Source organism: Penicillium pulvis (assembly GCF_028828015.1).
Source record: "Penicillium pulvis strain IBT 33274 chromosome Unknown contig_3_segment0_segment0, whole genome shotgun sequence".
Classification (NCBI taxonomy): Eukaryota; Fungi; Ascomycota; class Eurotiomycetes; order Eurotiales; family Aspergillaceae; genus Penicillium; species Penicillium pulvis.
This window is the reverse complement of record NW_026643077.1, coordinates 324,664-340,944: the sequence shown is the minus strand read 5'-3', so window position 1 is coordinate 340,944 and position 16,281 is coordinate 324,664. Positions and strand designations below refer to the sequence as shown.

The window sequence follows — 16,281 nt, the reverse complement described above, 5'->3', positions numbered from 1 at the left end:
TGTTATTTACTAGCATCTTATGTTCACCTTGATCTCGGTGACATGATCTTGATATATTTTGCATTAGGAGCGGGTTTCGTATTTTTGATTGGGTGCATTAAAAGTTTTTGATAGTCCTGTGAAAATTTGAGGCATGGCTCATTGTATCGAGGATAAAGTACATATATTCATAAAATAAAATTGATGATTCACACATGTTTGAAAATAATATAAAAAGTTATTGCCCCCTAGCTATGCTTTAGAACTCCGCTGGCTTGAAACTCTTTGCCAACGTCCAGAAGTTCTCGGTATTGGTACGGGACAAAGCAGCCTTGACCTCCGATTCTGTCTCACAAACTCTGGCTCCCACCCATCTCTTGAATAATCGAGACTTGGATTGACCTTCCCAGATCAAATTACATGTGTTCTGGCTGAAGTCTCGTGCTTCACCCTTATCATCCTCCGTAGACAACCACAACGGCTCGCTTTCGCGGTTGCGGTCAGATGTAGTTGGGCCAGGATTCTCAGTCCAGTCAACTCGGTTCAGCATCAGTTTTCGGTAATTGTTCACGGAGTGCTTGCCGCCTTCAACAATGACGAGGTTCAACCTTGGATGCACGATGCAAATTCCCGTCAATTTATTTTGTTCCGCATTCTTGCCAATCTTGAAGCGGTTTCGCCCACTGGCAAGACTATCGATCCGATAGACAGACATGAAGATACCCAAAGCTGCATCCTTTTCTTGCTGGGATTCTAGCTTCTCGCGTCGTTGATCTTTAGTCAACTTGCGCTCTTCATTCATGAGAAGGTGCTGCTCTTTACGCTCCGCAATCTCTCTGTTCACCTGGGCCTCCACGGCAGTCGGATCCTTGACTGCCTGTTCTCCCAAAACTCGCATCAGATTGGATTTCTTGACCTTGGGCGGAGGTGCGGGCTCAAGACCCAATCGAATCTTGGCTTGTTGCTCCTTCAAGTCTGCCATGCGGCGTTGCCGACGAATCTTCGCTTGTTCCTTCGGTGTGAGGAACATGGGCTTCTGAGTAGGCATGTGCTTCTCTTGTGGTGGTTCGAGTTGGATGGGATGTTGAACATAGTGGGTAATGATGTCCATTTTCAATTTTGATGGGTCTTCAATGGCATTATAGTCGCTGCCGTCGATAAATCTCTCGTCCCACCATTCCACTGCTGGAGGAGCAGGGACAGAATATGACTTTTCCACATCCATATCCTCATCAATGCCAGCTAGACGAGCTCGCTCCGCGATTCGCTTCTTCATAGCTTCCAACTGTTCCGCCCGACGTAGGTTTATCGCCTGTTGAACATATTTGCCTTTCTGATTGAAACTGAGCTCTCGCGATTGGCGAGGCTTGGCGATGGTCGCCTTCGGCCCAAGGCTAGGATCGAAATAAGGATTGTTTCTGATCTCCTCAATGGATGGCCCCGATAGATCGAGTTGCTTGCCACGGTTTCCTGCTTTGTCCCCCTTCTGCTGTCGACCTTTGCTACCCGAATAGACTGGGGTAGCGTCCGAAAGTAGGGCTGGATGAAGGCCGACATCGAGACCGCCACGAGCTTTTGAAAAACTATCGTCGTCGAATGCTTGAGGTTGTTGGTATGATGGCGCGGGTGCCTCGGGTCGCTGCGCAGGTGCGTTTGCCTTCGCCGTAGCCGCTGCTACTCTGGCCTTCATTTGTTCCAATCTTGACATGGCAGGTGTCGATGCTGGCGGTGCGGGACTGGGACTCGACTCGGTCGGGGGCACGGGGGGTGTCGCACCGCCGCGCGCAGCTTGCAGCCGAGCGCGTACAGCTTCTGCCTTTGCCCGGGCTTCAGCCATCATCTTTTCGATATCGACTTTACCGGCAGCAGCGCCAGCTGAGCCCGGTACTGGGGACCCATGGTTCGAACGGGGTCTTTTCTGAGAGTCGTTTCCATTATCCTCAGGGTGAGGACGCTTGAGCGTGTTTCCCGATGCGTCCGCCATAGCTAAATACGAGCGGGCAAACTCGCGTAGCCTGAAAGCGGGTGCACCAAAGGAAGGAAAGGAAAAAGCGAAAGGAAGGCGCGAGGTGACCGTCGAGCTAAGATCAAATCAGGCAAGCACGAATCACTGGTCGCAGTTGCCCGAAGCGGGAGTGAGCGGTGTGCCGGGGCAGAAAAAAAAGTTGCCTCAAAGATTCAATCTTGCGCAGTAGATGTACTTGGAGAACTTCTCTTTCGAGACGACTTCGCACCGTCTGCGTTTTCTGTTGCTCCACTGAGCTACAGGACACAATGACGACCTTTTCGCGCCCGGTCGCCTCGAGCATTTCCGGGGTTGCCTTTACCGTCTATTCCGATGAAGAGATTAAAAAGCTGTCGGTGAAAAGAATTCACAATACTCCGACCTTGGATTCCTTTAACAACCCAGTTCCCGGTGGTCTTTATGACCCTGCTATGGGTGCATGGGGTGACCATGTGTAAGTTTTCGACTTCTGCTTTCTCATTGTACAATTCCATATCTAATTGAGAGAATTCTGGTTCTATCAGGTGTACTACATGTCGTCAAAATTCTTGGTCCTGCACTGGTCATGCTGGTCACATTGAACTTCCTATTCCCGTCTACAATGTTACCTTCTTCGATCATATCTATCGCCTTTTACGGGCCCAATGCGTGTACTGCCATCGCCTGCAAATGTCTCGCGCTCAGGTCAACATGTACACCTGCAAGCTGCGCCTCTTGCAGTTCGGCCTCGTTGACGAAGTCGCCGTTGTCGAATCGATGGGAACTGTCAAGGGAGCTACATCCAAGCCTGGCAAGGGTGACGATTCAGAGGACGAGGAAGATGACGAATCCATGATGGAGAAGCGGCTAGCCTACGTCGATCGGTCCATTAATGAGGCCAAGAAAGATGGAAGGCTCATTGGCCTGATGACCGGCGCAAAGAACCCCATTGCTGCAGAGCAGAGACGGGACCTGGTCAAGAACTTCCTTAAGGACATCAACAGCTACCGGAAATGCTCCAATTGCAGCGGGTATGTCAAGAACCACCCCCGGTCTTTATTTTTGCGCATTGGCTAACATTGCGGTCAAGTATCTCTCCTTCGTACCGAAAGGACCGTTACAACAAAATCTTCAAGAAGGCGCTTCCCGAAAAGTCGAAATTGGCCATGCTGCACGGCGGATTCCAGGCCCCTAACCCCCTGGTCCTCCTCGACTCCGAAAAAAAGGCTGCTAAAGTTAATGGCACCCGCTCCGAGAGTGTGGCGTCAGAAGTACATGGCGCCGAGGAAGAAATCATGCGTGGGGCTGCTGTCACAAACCAGACCTCTTTTGGACAGGAGTTTATGACTTCCTCCGAGGTCTACAGTTGTATGAAGCTGCTTTTTGCCAAAGACGGTGATGTCCTGCAGCTTGTCTACAATGGTCAACCTGTTGCAAAAGGCGCAAAGGTTGTCAGTGCTGATATGTTCTTCATCAAAAGCCTTATTGTTCCTCCCAACAAATTCCGCCCTGCTGCTGCTCAAGGCCCCGGTGAGATTATGGAAGCACAGCAGAACACTGCTTTCAATTCGATTATCAAGCAGTGTGATCTGATCAACCAGATCAGCAAGGAAATCCAGAACAAGGACGAGGAAGTTATCCGAGTGCGGAACTACGGCGACCTCCTCCAGGCAATTGTTGCACTCCAGGACCATGTCAACGGATTGATTGATAAGGAGCGAACTGCTGTTACCGGCTCCGCAGTCGCAGCGTTGCCTAACGGTATCAAGCAGCTTCTGGAGAAGAAGGAAGGATTGTTCCGAAAGAACATGATGGGTAAGCGTGTCAACTTTGCTGCCCGTAGTGTCATTTCGCCCGACCCCAACCTGGAGACCAATGAAATTGGTGTCCCACTTGTGTTCGCAAAGAAGCTTACTTTCCCTGAACCTGTCACAAATCACAACTTCTGGGAGTTGAAGGAGGCTGTGATCAACGGCCCTGACAAGTACCCCGGTGCCGCTGCGATTGAGAATGAGAATGGTCAAGTCATCAACTTGAAATTCAAGAGTCTCGATGAGCGTACAGCGCTTGCCAATCAGCTGCTGGCCCCGTCAAACTGGCGCCAGAAGGGCTCGCGGAATAAGAAGGTCTATCGCCACCTTACCACTGGTGATTACGTCCTCATGAACCGACAGCCGACACTCCACAAGCCGTCTATCATGGGTCACAAGGCTCGTGTGCTTCCTAATGAGCGGACCATTCGTATGCACTATGCCAACTGTAACACTTACAACGCTGATTTCGATGGTGACGAAATGAACATGCATTTCCCTCAAAACGAGCTCGCTCAAGCAGAGGCGCGGATGCTGGCTGATGCAGACCACCAGTACCTGGTCGCCACATCTGGTAAACCCTTGAGAGGTCTGATCCAAGATCATATTTCCATGGGAACTTGGTTCACTTGCCGTGATAGCTTCTTCGATGAGGAGGACTACCACCAACTATTGTACAACTGTTTGAGACCCGAGAATTCGCACATTGTCAGTGATCGCATCCAGTTAGTTCCACCAGCTTTTGTCAAGCCCAAGTACTTGTGGACTGGAAAGCAGGTTATTACCACTATCCTCAAAAACATTCAGCCTCCGCAGCGTGCTGGTCTCACCCTCAAGAGCAAATCCTCAACCCCTGCTAACCGCTGGGGCGAGGGCAGCGAAGAGGGTGATGTTATCTTCAAGGACGGAGAGTTCTTGTGCGGTATCCTCGATAAGAAGCAGCTTGGACCGACTGCTGGTGGTCTTGTTGATGCCATTCATGAAATTTATGGCCACACAGTTGCTGGAAAATTGATGAGTATCCTCGGTCGCCTGCTCACCAGATTCTTGAACATGCGCGCGTTTACTTGCGGTATTGACGATCTTCGACTGACAAAGGAGGGTGATCGCATGCGCAAGGAGAAGTTGAGTACCGCGGCCCAAATGGGTCGTGAGGTTGCTTTGAAGTATGTGACGCTTGACAAGTCCTCTGTGGCCGACCAAGATGCCGAGTTGGAACGCCGACTCGAAGAAGTGCTTCGTGACGATGATAAGCAAAGTGGACTGGATAGTGTTTCGAACTCCCGGTCTGCCCAGCTCTCTTCGGAGATTACCAAGGCTTGTCTTCCTGCAGGTCTTGCGAAGCCTTTCCCCTGGAACCAGATGCAGTCGATGACAATTTCTGGTGCCAAGGGTTCCGGTGTCAATGCCAATCTGATTTCCTGCAACCTTGGACAGCAGGTTTTGGAGGGTCGTCGTGTGCCGGTCATGATCAGTGGTAAAACATTGCCATCGTTCCGAGCCTATGAAACACACCCCATTGCCGGTGGTTATGTCTCTGGTCGTTTCTTGACTGGTATCAAGCCCCAAGAGTATTACTTCCACGCCATGGCTGGTCGTGAAGGTCTGATCGATACCGCTGTCAAGACATCCCGTTCCGGTTACCTGCAACGTTGTTTGATTAAGGGTATGGAGGGCTTGAGTGCGCAGTACGACTCCTCCGTCCGTGAAGCATCAGATGGATCTATCGTCCAGTTCTTGTATGGTGAGGACGGTCTTGACATCACAAAACAGGTTCATCTCAATGATTTCGGATTCCTTGCTGAAAATCACGAGTCCATTATGGAGCAAGTCCAAGCTCACCATCACAACAACTTGGCGAAGGATGAGGTTTCTACATGGCACAAGGATGCAATGAAGAAGGTTCGGAAGACCGGAAAGGTCGACGCTATGGATCCTGTCCTGTCTCAGTATCACCCTGGAGGTTACCTGGGCAGTACATCCGAGGCATTTGCCCAGGCACTCAAGAAGGTATGGATGATCCCTATTGCAATCTTCTTTCCACTATTGCACTATTGATACTAACATGTTCTATTTACAGTACACTGACGCGAATCCGGACAATCTGTTCAAGGATAAGAAGAAGGATCTTGAGGGAGTCGCCAAGTTCGTGGGCGATTTCCAGAAGAAGCTCCCCAAGAAGGCATTCGATGCTTTGATGAACATGAAGTACATGAAGTCTATTATTGATCCTGGTGAGGCAGTCGGTATCATGGCCGGTCAGTCCGTTGGTGAGCCGTCTACACAGATGACTCTGAACACCTTCCACTTGGCTGGTCACTCCGCAAAGAACGTCACCCTGGGTATTCCCCGTCTTCGTGAAATCGTTATGACCGCAAGTGCTTCGATCATGACACCCACAATGACTCTTCTTCTCAACGACGAAATCCCTCAGGAACACGCAGAGAAGTTCGCCAAGGCTATCAGCAAGCTCAGCATTGCTGAAGTTGTTGACAAGGTCCAAGTGAAGGAGCGAATTGGGGCAGGTGTTGGCTACTCGAGGGCCAAGATCTACGACATTGATATCACCTTCTTCCCTGCTAAGGAGTACACCAAGGAGTATGCCATCGAGATCAAGGATGTGCAGAACGCTTTGCAGAGCAAGTTCATTCCTCGCCTAGTGAAGCTCACCAAGGCTGAGCTGAAGAAGCGAAACGAGGATAAGACTGGAACAAAGTCCTCGACTGCCCAGCCTGAAATCGGCGTCTCGGTCGGCAGGATTCAGGAGGCCCCAAGTGGTCCTGACCGTGAGGCCGAGCCTGCCGATGATGATAATGAGGACGACGAAGATGATGCCAAGCGCTCCCGCGGAAACAACAACCGCAGCAACCAGGTTTCATATGAAGGACCGGATGATGACGAGCGAGAGATCATCAGGCGGCAGGACAGCTCGGAGGACGAGGACGATGATGAGAAGGAGACCTCTAAACCAAGCCGTGATGTCAAAATGGGCGACTCTGATGATTCCGATGACGAGTCGGATGACGAAGATAGCAACACCCGCGAGGATGATGTCAAGGGCAAGTTTGAGGAGATCACGAAGTTCAAGTTCGACCCCAAGAACGGCACATCGTGCACCATCCAGTTGCAGTACGACATTGAGACGCCCAAGCTTCTACTTCTTCCCTTGGTCGAGGCTGCTGCTCATCACGCCGTGATCCAGTCCATTCCAAGCCTCGGAAACTGCGTCTATGTTGAAGGTGACGAGATCAAGGGAGAGCCCGCAACCGTTCTCACTGATGGCGTCAACCTGCTCGCCATGCGCGATTACCAGGATATCATCAAGCCGCACTCCATCTACTGTAACTCCATTCATGACATGCTCCATTACTACGGTGTTGAGGCGGCCCGTGCCACCATTGTTCGTGAAATGGACGCCGTTTTCAAGGGTCACAGTATCTCTGTTGACAATCGTCACTTGAACTTGATTGGTGATGTGATGACCCAGTCTGGTGGCTTCAAAGCCTTCAGCCGTAACGGCCTGGTCAAGGATTCTACTTCGGCCTTTGCTCGCATGTCTTTCGAGACAACAGTGGGTGCTCTTAAGGACGCTGTTCTTGAGAGAGATGTTGAGAACCTGAAGGGTCCTAGTGCCCGGATTGTTGTTGGACGCGCAGGCACCGTCGGAACGGGTGCCTTTGACGTCCTTGCTCCTGTTGCATAGATGATAAGACATTGGAGCGTGCTTCACCGTGTTTCATTATCTGTATATTCTTCTCGCAAAATCTTGTATCCTGCGCCTTTGTTTTTGTCATTTTGTGCCATCTTGACGTGTTGATGATCCGGAGTTCTGTTCAGCGGAAACACAAAAGTGCCTGTCCCTGTTCATATAGCATATTTTCTAGTTAAATAGAGTTTTGAACCTTTCACCTAGTTATTCTATTCTATTGGGTTATCTGTGTAAAGAATGCGAGAATTGGAAGGTATTATAGATTTTTTAGATTATCCTTCTGATCTCAAGACGTTCAAGCCAGCAGCCAGAGATATCAATTTTGTCCAGACCAAACACCATCCATGCTATGACTTTTTGTCCTATTCACAAACGCCTCAATGTCCATGCCGAACCCAGGACACCATGATTATGTACCAGAAGAGAAAAAAATGATACAAAAGAAAAGAACCGCTTACTATGGATCGAGCATCATGAGATCTTCATCAATGTCGTCGTCAAACTCGTCCACGACTACCTCCATCGCAGTGGATTTCACAACACCATCCATGTTATGGCCGTTCGCAAACTGCTGCTGCATGATACGCTCTTCCTCAGTTTTGCGCTTGGCTTCATGGCGCTCAATATCAGCCAAGCTCCAGGTAGAAATACCTTCCTGATCCCTGGCCTTGAAAGGCTGTGCCATAGTGCGTAGGAAGTTTTTCGCATTCGAGACAGCCATGTCCGTACTGAGGTTTGTTTCACTGTCCAGCATCGCCTGGTTGATCCACTTTGGAAGTTGAGGGCGTTTACGCTCGAAACGGCGGTCTGCTAGGACCATGACTCCATAGTCATCCTTACCACGAAGAACACGGCCTAAACACTGGGCGGCGTGTCGCATGGCATCGAAAGATAGAAAGTCATTCTCTCTAATGCGATAATTCTCTCGCAGGAACTCCAGACGCGCCTTCAAGATGCGGGATTCTGTGTACTGGAAGGGCACACCAATGCACAACACAGCACGACCATAGTGATGGTCGAAATCAATTCCCTCGGACACCTTTCCTCGAGCGACACAGAGCAAGATGGCACCGCGTCCATTGCAGCAGGCTGTGCGGTAGGTTTCAAGGGCAAGAGAGGACTCTTGCGCGTCGGGCGTTTCAACAAGAATCAATTTATAATTCCAGATTTGGTCCAGGATACCCATACCTTGCCACATGCTGATAATGGATTCCATGTAAAGGTAAGAGGGGAAGAAAACCACAATGCCGTCCGGCGTGATGCGTGCAAACTCCGTGAGAAGAGTGCCGTAGTTCCGTACTACACCTGGGTCATTGCGAATACCAAAGGACGACGAGACTTGTGCCTGATCAGATCCTCTGGTGACAATCATAGGCAAGAAAGAGCGGCGAGCTAGGGTCATGCTGTATGACTCTTGCATGACGGCATTGAAGCCTAGCATCTTCGGGTACATCTCCAGCGGTGACAAAGTTCCGGACGTGATGACCACGGAATAGAATCGGTCCAAAACTGGTTTTATAGCAATGGCGGCATCCAAGCAAGTAAAGTGGAGGATGGGATTTGGTACCGTAGCTGCTTCGGATTCAAATGGTTCAAGAATAAGAACAAATCCTTTGTCATAGGTTGCGACAAGAGTTGCAAAAGTTGCGACTTCTTGAAGAGGCTGGTAGTCTTCAATGTTCATAAGCTCCAAAGTCCGCACAAGCGATGTCAATCGCTCTGCACAAAATCTCAAAGGCTTGCGTTCAATATATGTGAGGTCTTTCAAGTGTGTTAGGAAGGAAGGTGGCGTTTCCGAGATAGTATGGGTAACTTTCATTCGGGTCTTGAGGTATTCGATGAATCTCTTCAAGAACGAGATAAAGTGCTCAGCACGGCGGATATTACCAGGCACTGCTTCTTTTAATAGGTCATCCGGCAAAACTGGATTCGAGATGAACTGATCTTCCTCTCGAGCTTGTTCCGCTTGCTGCAAACCCTCCACTAGTTTCGAATATTCGTTCTGGAGCTTTTCCGCATCCGTGCTCTTCATTTCTTCGATCTTGCGTTCCAGGTTGCTTGCACCTCTCGTAGCTTTGCGGAGAGAATCTTCGCTGATATCGATACTGAGGGACTCGATACAGACGTTATCAATGTTGTGGGCTTCGTCAAAAACTACGATACAGTCTTTTGATAGCTCTCGAGACACTCGTTCAGCGATTTTCGGATCGAGGAGGTAGTGGTAGGAGTAGATAATGACGTTGCACCAAGGCATCTGTCGTGGCGTTAGAAATACAGCATGGCGTTGCGTAGGACTTGACGTATCATACCATTCGGCGAGCAGAAAAATAGGGGCACTGCTTATGCTCCTCTCCATATCGAAGGAGACCGTCAAGGGTGAAGACTCCCGGGGGAACAAGATTATGCGGCTCGAGAAGATCGAGATTCTAAACCAAGTCAGACGACGGCATAGAAGTGTCCATGGACAGCGAAACAAACCTCGTGGTATACGCACAGATCCACTTCTTCACCACGTTCTTTCTTTTCTTTGACAAAGCCTGCTGTCAAGCTCCGACACCTCGCGTCGACCACAGTACCACTTTTCTCTCGTTTAACCGATGGATGAAGACAGAGGTTCTTTCGACTGGTGAGTCCCAGCGCGCGAAACTCCTCTTCAAATCCAAGCTCCTGTGTGCGATGTTTCATCAATGCCTTGAGCTCCGCCAATGCCTTCTCGATCTCGGACATGGTTCGCGAGCAATAGATGAGCTTTCTGTGTTCGGGGTAATGTTGCTGGTAGGCAACAATCAAGGAAAGCAGGGACACCGTTTTGCCTGTGCCTGAGGGCATCTCCAGCACACAGTGACCCCCGACATCGAGGGTCTTCTTGAGATCACACATGTAGGCATATTGCTCCGGGTAAATGCGCGGATACGGGAACAGCACCGGAAGATCACTATTTTGGTGCCAGAGTCAGTAAAAGAACACGGATAAGAACACAGAATTCGTAGGGTCTCTGACTCTATGAAAAACTTCATGGTGGCTGATCTCCCTGACGCGCACAGGCAGTACAAGAAGAAAGAGAAAGAAGCTCAAGTCAGCCTGGATCTTTTCCCCTTTGGGACAGCAATGACACAAGCCCACGTGACTTCCCTATCGGGTGGCCGCGGTGGATTTGATTATCAAATTAATCGTTGCGCTTTCCTACCAAACGTCCATTGTGACTAAAGAACGAAAAGTTTCTGAAGGAAAGCTGTTCCAGATAAACCAGACTTGGACCAGGCCTCATATTATCTCTCCGGAGACGTGCCGGCCCATTTCATTCACCACCGAATCACTCCCCCACTATTCCCGCTGACCTCATACCCCACATGAGTAAAAAGTTCAAATCGCAGGCTTCCAGCAGTCGTGCGGCTGCTGGGGCCTTTGGTTCGTTTGGGGGGTTCTCAGGTACTTTTGGTAATGATGGGCGTGAACCGTCTTCACTTACTTACATTTCTGAGCCACCGGATCTTTCTCTCATCTCAGAGCAGCAACTGGTGATTGCCTTTAAGAATTTACAGAAGAAAGATGATATCACACGAACAAAGGCCTTGGAGGAGCTGAAAGAATACATCTCAGCTATAGAAGGTAAAAGAGGAACATTGGATGATGGGTTCCTACAAGCATGGGTATTTTATACAATTGGCCTCATTGCAAATACTATGACTAACACATCTCTTCAGGTCAAAATATATCCCCGAGCTTCAATTGATCTCTCGAGGCGGGTCAGGCAGCTGGCTCATACTTTGCAAGGCTCAATATCTGCATTGGTTGGCAAGAGAATTGCACCTCATCTATCAAGGGTTATAGGCGCATGGCTTGCTGGTATCTATGACAATGACCGGCCAGTTCAACGCTCCGCATTGGAGTCTTTCACCAGCGTATTTTCAACGGAGGAGAAGAGGAACAATGTCTGGAAGATCTACCAAAGTTCCACGTTGGAGTATATCGACGATGTCCTTCTCCACCAGACACCCTTGACCTTGAGTGATGAGCGAACAGTCAAGCGGGATGACGCCGAGGCAAAGTATGCTCGCGTTGTGGGAGCCGCATTGATGCTTTTCAACCGCATTTTAGGTACATCGGGCTTCTATGAAACATTTGTTATGGAACGATTCTGACCTAGCCGATTATAGGAAACTCGCCAGATGATGACCTGCAAAGAAACCTGGGCGAGATTGAGAACCTTCTAGGCAGCAAGTCTCTATGGGGGTTTTGCAGTCATGAGGATCCATTTGTCCGCCGGTCTATATACATTGTTCTACGATCTGCCATCTCTCGAGAGCCTGCCTGGATTGACTGGAAACTCCTCAGTTCAGCAATTGTAGGGAAATCATTGTCAATCCCCCAAATCGGCTCTGCTTCCGAGCTTTCTGAATCTCTCTTTCTCTTGACCTCATCACGACCGCAGGTATGGACAGATGACTATACCGGAAAGACCTCTGCATCAAAAAAGCTGCGCCAGTACATTCAACAAGGCTCACAGGGTGGCCTCGCAGTTTTCTGGACAAACCTGGATAAATTACTCCGCATCATTCCACGAGAGGTACTTGCGGGAACCGATAAAACATCTACAGACGATACAATCAATATTTCCAGCGCATCAGCTTTAACGGAAGCCTTCCAAGGCGGATTGATTTCAAGAGAAGAGCCCCGCCAAAATCTCACTACCGGGTGGAAGTCCTATATTCGTGTTGGAGCTTGGCTTGGGCTTCTCATATGCCAGGATCAGCGGCCCGAGTTCGTTGAAACGAGACTCTCACCCTTGGTTGTACAGTATGTGCACCCGAGTTCCGAAATGTCTCAGTGGTCACTTCCTTCACCGACCGCTCAAGAAATTTGTACCGATTACCTCCTTGTGCTCATTGGCCACGGTCAAAGCCACCAACTCGAGCCGCTGTGGATGAAGCTATCGAATGAATTATTGGAAGCAGTGAAGCTGTCATCTCCGGAAAAGTCGAATGACTTCCGCGCCTCTCAAGATGCTGTGTGCGCTGAAGCACGACGTTTCTTTGCACTGGAGCCCGCAGTTCTTTCAAGAGCTTCGGATTCGGAAAGCGAACAAAGCGCTCGAAGGATCTTCGAGAAGTCGAACTTGTTCCTTCTTGAAAACTGCCTGGAAGTTCTTCGTTCCCGCAATGGCAAACCTTACGGAGCAGCTGGGGTTGTAGAAGAGTGTGTACGAAGTATGTCTGACGTTGCGAAGGGATCCCAAGACCTCATCAACTTTGTTCAGACAGATGCACCCGAGCTTTTGTTCTCACCCTCTGGTGACAAGCTCATTTCAATCATTTTGGCATGCCGTGAGTGGGATGGATTTGCTTCCAGCTTCGAAAAAGTGGTTGAACGAACCATGGAGTTGGACCCCGAGCATTCCAATGCACATATCTTGCAGACTCTTCTCTCCAGCCTTGACTTTAATGAAGTGGGTGATAAAATTAAGCTCTCCTCGCTTGTCATGCGAGCTCTGGATCAGGCTTGCAGAGGAAGCTCTTCTCACTGGCCTATCATCAGTTCTGTGCTTCAAAACCAGACCTCTCGTAGTGGCCTAATGGACCAGATATTCTTGTCGATTATCGATGCATTATCTGAGGAGGATAAAGCTTTGGACGTGTTGCATGGTCTTTCTCATCTCGGGAAGACCGCGCCTTCTGCTATCAAAGACTTCCAGAATGGACCTCATGGCTCGAAGCTAACAGGAAAACTGTTATATCTCACAGAGTCACCCTCAGAGGAAGTTCATAATCTGACAGAATCTTTGATCAACACTTTCAAAGAGACCATTGTTGGCGATTTGAGCACTGCTTCGAAAATAGAGATTCTACGTCAAGGGCTTAGCCATGCAAGCGAGGAGTCTTTGTCTATTGAATCTCTCTTTGCTATTGCAGAGGAGCTGATGCACGCAATCGATACAGACGACGCTTACACTGCGAAAGATATTTTACCTTCTCACAGTGCTTGGGAGGATGCGATGACTCCTTTCCTTCAGCTCCCACCTCGGTCATCAACAGCCGTTACTAGTCCGCTGCTGGGTGCTGTCAACCTAGTCCAGCGTGATATTTCAGAGTCATTAAAGACGCTGCGGCTTGGAATTTCCCGAGATTCAGATCGCTGCACTGCTGCATTCCGTATGACAATTTTCACCATCAAGGCATTATCGGCCTTCGATATTGCTACGAAGCTGGAAAACACGGATCTAGAGACACTCTTTTACTTCCTTCCATTGGCCATCCAACTAATCGACGATGATCTGAGCATTGAAAACTGCAATGGCATTTCAGGTCTCGAGCTGGCGGATCAACGTGAAGAATATTTGGAGCTCGTGTTCCAGGGACGAAAGGTAGTCAGGGATTGGGCTCATGCAAAGGCATCCCTGAAGTCTTCGCCAGATACTACCATTTCCTCGGTTCTGATCTCTTTCTGGGAAAACAAGCTGGTGGGGCTCAATGGAAATTCTCCCATGGACTATCGCGTGGGACAGGCCTTCGTCAAATTGATGACTTCGGTGGATGGTTTTGAAACATACAAATCGTCGGATGATGTTGCCAAGATTTGCAGAGAAGCACGTACTGCCAATGAAATACGCTCGGCATCGTGGTTTGCTGCTTTGCGAAGCTCCATTCTATTAAACCCAATTGGAAACCGAATTTGCAATGAACTCGTCGCCGACTCTACGGGTCTCAAGCCCGATGATTTATCCCTACAGGGTAAGTTTCCTGCATGGACGGTTGTCTGCCTGTCGCTAATTTAATGTAGGGTTGCGAAAGCTGGCATTCCTTAATATTTTGCTGTCGGGAGAAGAGGATGTTGTCTCAACTATTCCCACTCAGCGATTGGTTTTCCTTACCAAGAATCTCATTGAATGTCTTCAATCGGAGATGACATCAATTGGGTTGAGAGCTGAGATCTTGCAGACTTTGGCATTCATCCTCCCTGGTCTTACTGATATCTACGGTTCACACTGGGAGGACATCATGGAGAATTTGAGCCTCGTTTTCAAAAACAGCAACGGAGGGGAAGACGGTATCCCCTTGCTAGTGTCCTCTTTCCGACTCTTTGCGCGTTTGAAGGCCATGGCCGAGGGTGAGAGCAATGATGACCTTCAAGATGCCTGGTTAGAGCGGAAGACTGGCCTCTCCAATGAATTGGTCTCGACTATCGGACAGTTCGGTACGTTATACCATGCCCGTGTATATGATAAATTCGGCCGCTTACATGTAGTAGACGCATCAACCACATTCCACCAACCCCGAGACGTCGCAGTTGAACTGTTGCGCCGCTTGATCAATGGGGTTGCCGTTGATAAGCTCGAAGACGTTAGTGAAGTCTTCCATCTTCTGACTGCTCACAGTCGCGCCATTCAACGAACTGCATACACAATTCTTCATCGTTATATTCCCCAAGCTCAAGAACAGGTGTCCTTTGACGTAGCCCTATCAAAAACTGCAGTCAGCCTGCCTGACGAGTTGATCTCCCTTCTGCTTGAGACACCAACTATGGATATGGTTTCCAAGTCATACGGTGATGACAAGATGTGGACCAGCATAAGATCATACCTTCTAAGCTGGAAGGTGGTCTTCGATCACTTTACCAACGCGGTATGTACCCCTACGGAGCTTCTCAATATCTATCTAACATTACGAACAGTCAATTCCCGTGCAAGAATACTACGCAGAAAATATCAAGGAAAACAATATCCTGATTCCCCTGCTGGAGTTCATGTTCAAATTCCTCCAAAAATCACAGAACAAGATCGTTGATGCATCCAAGGTCGAAGTCCGGTCCTTCGAGCCCGATAACTCGGACAGCGCCGAAAAAGAAATCCAGTGGCTTTTAGTGCATCTGTACTATCTGTGCTTGAAACATTTGGCGAATATGACCAAGAATTGGTGGATTGATACTCAAAAACGGATCAAGGGACCGGTGGAATCGTGGTCAGAGAAATACGTGAGTCGGACAGAGATACATTGCTAGCGCACAAGGGAAGCTAATGATTTACAAGATCTCACCATTGGTGATCGATGATGCTCTAAAAGCTGTCACGGACTGGGTGGCCACTCAGGATCCAAACGAGGAACGGGCCCTCTCTGTCAAAATGTCTCCACGCACGGCGGAGATCATTGCCAGCATTTTAGTGGATGAGGAATCCCCTCCTGTGTCCATTTCGATTTCCCTCCCCCCTGCATACCCCCTTCATCCTGCTACTGTGGTCGGCCGCAGCCGTGTACTGGTGGACGAGAAGAAGTGGAAGAGCTGGCTGCTTACGATCCAGGGTGTGATCATGTTCGCCAATGGCAACCTTGTCGATGGATTGTTGGCATTCCGGCGCAACGTCCAAGGGGCTCTGAAGGGACACAGCGAGTGTGCCATTTGTTACTCGGTGATCTCCACTGACATGCAAACGCCTAACAAGCGGTGCGCCACCTGCAAAAACACTTTCCACTCTGTTTGTCTGTTCCGATGGTTCAAGAGCAGTAACCAGAGTACTTGCCCGTTGTGCCGGAACAACTTTGTGTATGTTTAGTGCGAAACATAGATTATAGACGTGGGATGAAGAATGATGATATACCATGCTAGATAACTGGTTTATATATTTAGCATCGTATACTCATAGTGAACTAGAAAATAGACACTTCTAAGGATTGTTATTTTTGACCTTCAGAAAGTATACTACATCCGAATATCAAATGTTCAAATTCGAAATGTTCAAAATAACAATAAACCTTGGAAGCTTCATAAAAATAAACGAGCCAAAAGTCGAGAGTATGTAGAGTAGA

General features: G+C 49.0%; 4 protein-coding genes across 4 annotated transcripts; 2 read left to right on the top strand and 2 right to left on the bottom strand.

Annotated features, from left to right (window-relative positions):
• Positions 1-238: 238 nt before the first annotated feature.
• Positions 239-1,963, bottom strand: N7503_006279 (U4/U6-U5 snRNP complex subunit PRP3; the record flags this gene model as incomplete). Its single annotated transcript, XM_057065826.1, has 1 exon — positions 239-1,963. One exon carries the CDS (start codon positions 1,961-1,963, stop codon positions 239-241), a length of 1,725 nt encoding a protein of 574 aa, XP_056921295.1.
• A 290-nt stretch (positions 1,964-2,253) lies between these two features.
• On the top strand, positions 2,254-7,477 carry N7503_006278 (DNA-directed RNA polymerase I core subunit RPA190; the record flags this gene model as incomplete). The annotated part of the gene is made up of 4 exons (XM_057065825.1): positions 2,254-2,438; positions 2,509-2,994; positions 3,054-5,784; positions 5,855-7,477. The coding sequence occupies 4 exons, from the start codon at positions 2,254-2,256 to the stop codon at positions 7,475-7,477; spliced, it is 5,025 nt and encodes a 1,674-aa protein (XP_056921294.1).
• Positions 7,478-7,940: 463 nt separating this feature from the next.
• N7503_006277 (TFIIH/NER complex ATP-dependent 5'-3' DNA helicase subunit RAD3) lies at positions 7,941-10,500 on the bottom strand (the record flags this gene model as incomplete). The annotated part of the gene is made up of 4 exons (XM_057065824.1): positions 7,941-9,737; positions 9,793-9,909; positions 9,962-10,418; positions 10,484-10,500. 4 exons carry the CDS (start codon positions 10,498-10,500, stop codon positions 7,941-7,943), a joined length of 2,388 nt encoding a protein of 795 aa, XP_056921293.1.
• A 333-nt stretch (positions 10,501-10,833) lies between these two features.
• Positions 10,834-16,028, top strand: N7503_006276 (ubiquitin-protein ligase RKR1; the record flags this gene model as incomplete). Its single annotated transcript, XM_057065823.1, has 7 exons — positions 10,834-11,133; positions 11,188-11,581; positions 11,641-14,211; positions 14,261-14,674; positions 14,729-15,102; positions 15,152-15,451; positions 15,507-16,028. 7 exons carry the CDS (start codon positions 10,834-10,836, stop codon positions 16,026-16,028), a joined length of 4,875 nt encoding a protein of 1,624 aa, XP_056921292.1.
• Between the last annotated feature and the right edge of the window lie 253 nt (positions 16,029-16,281).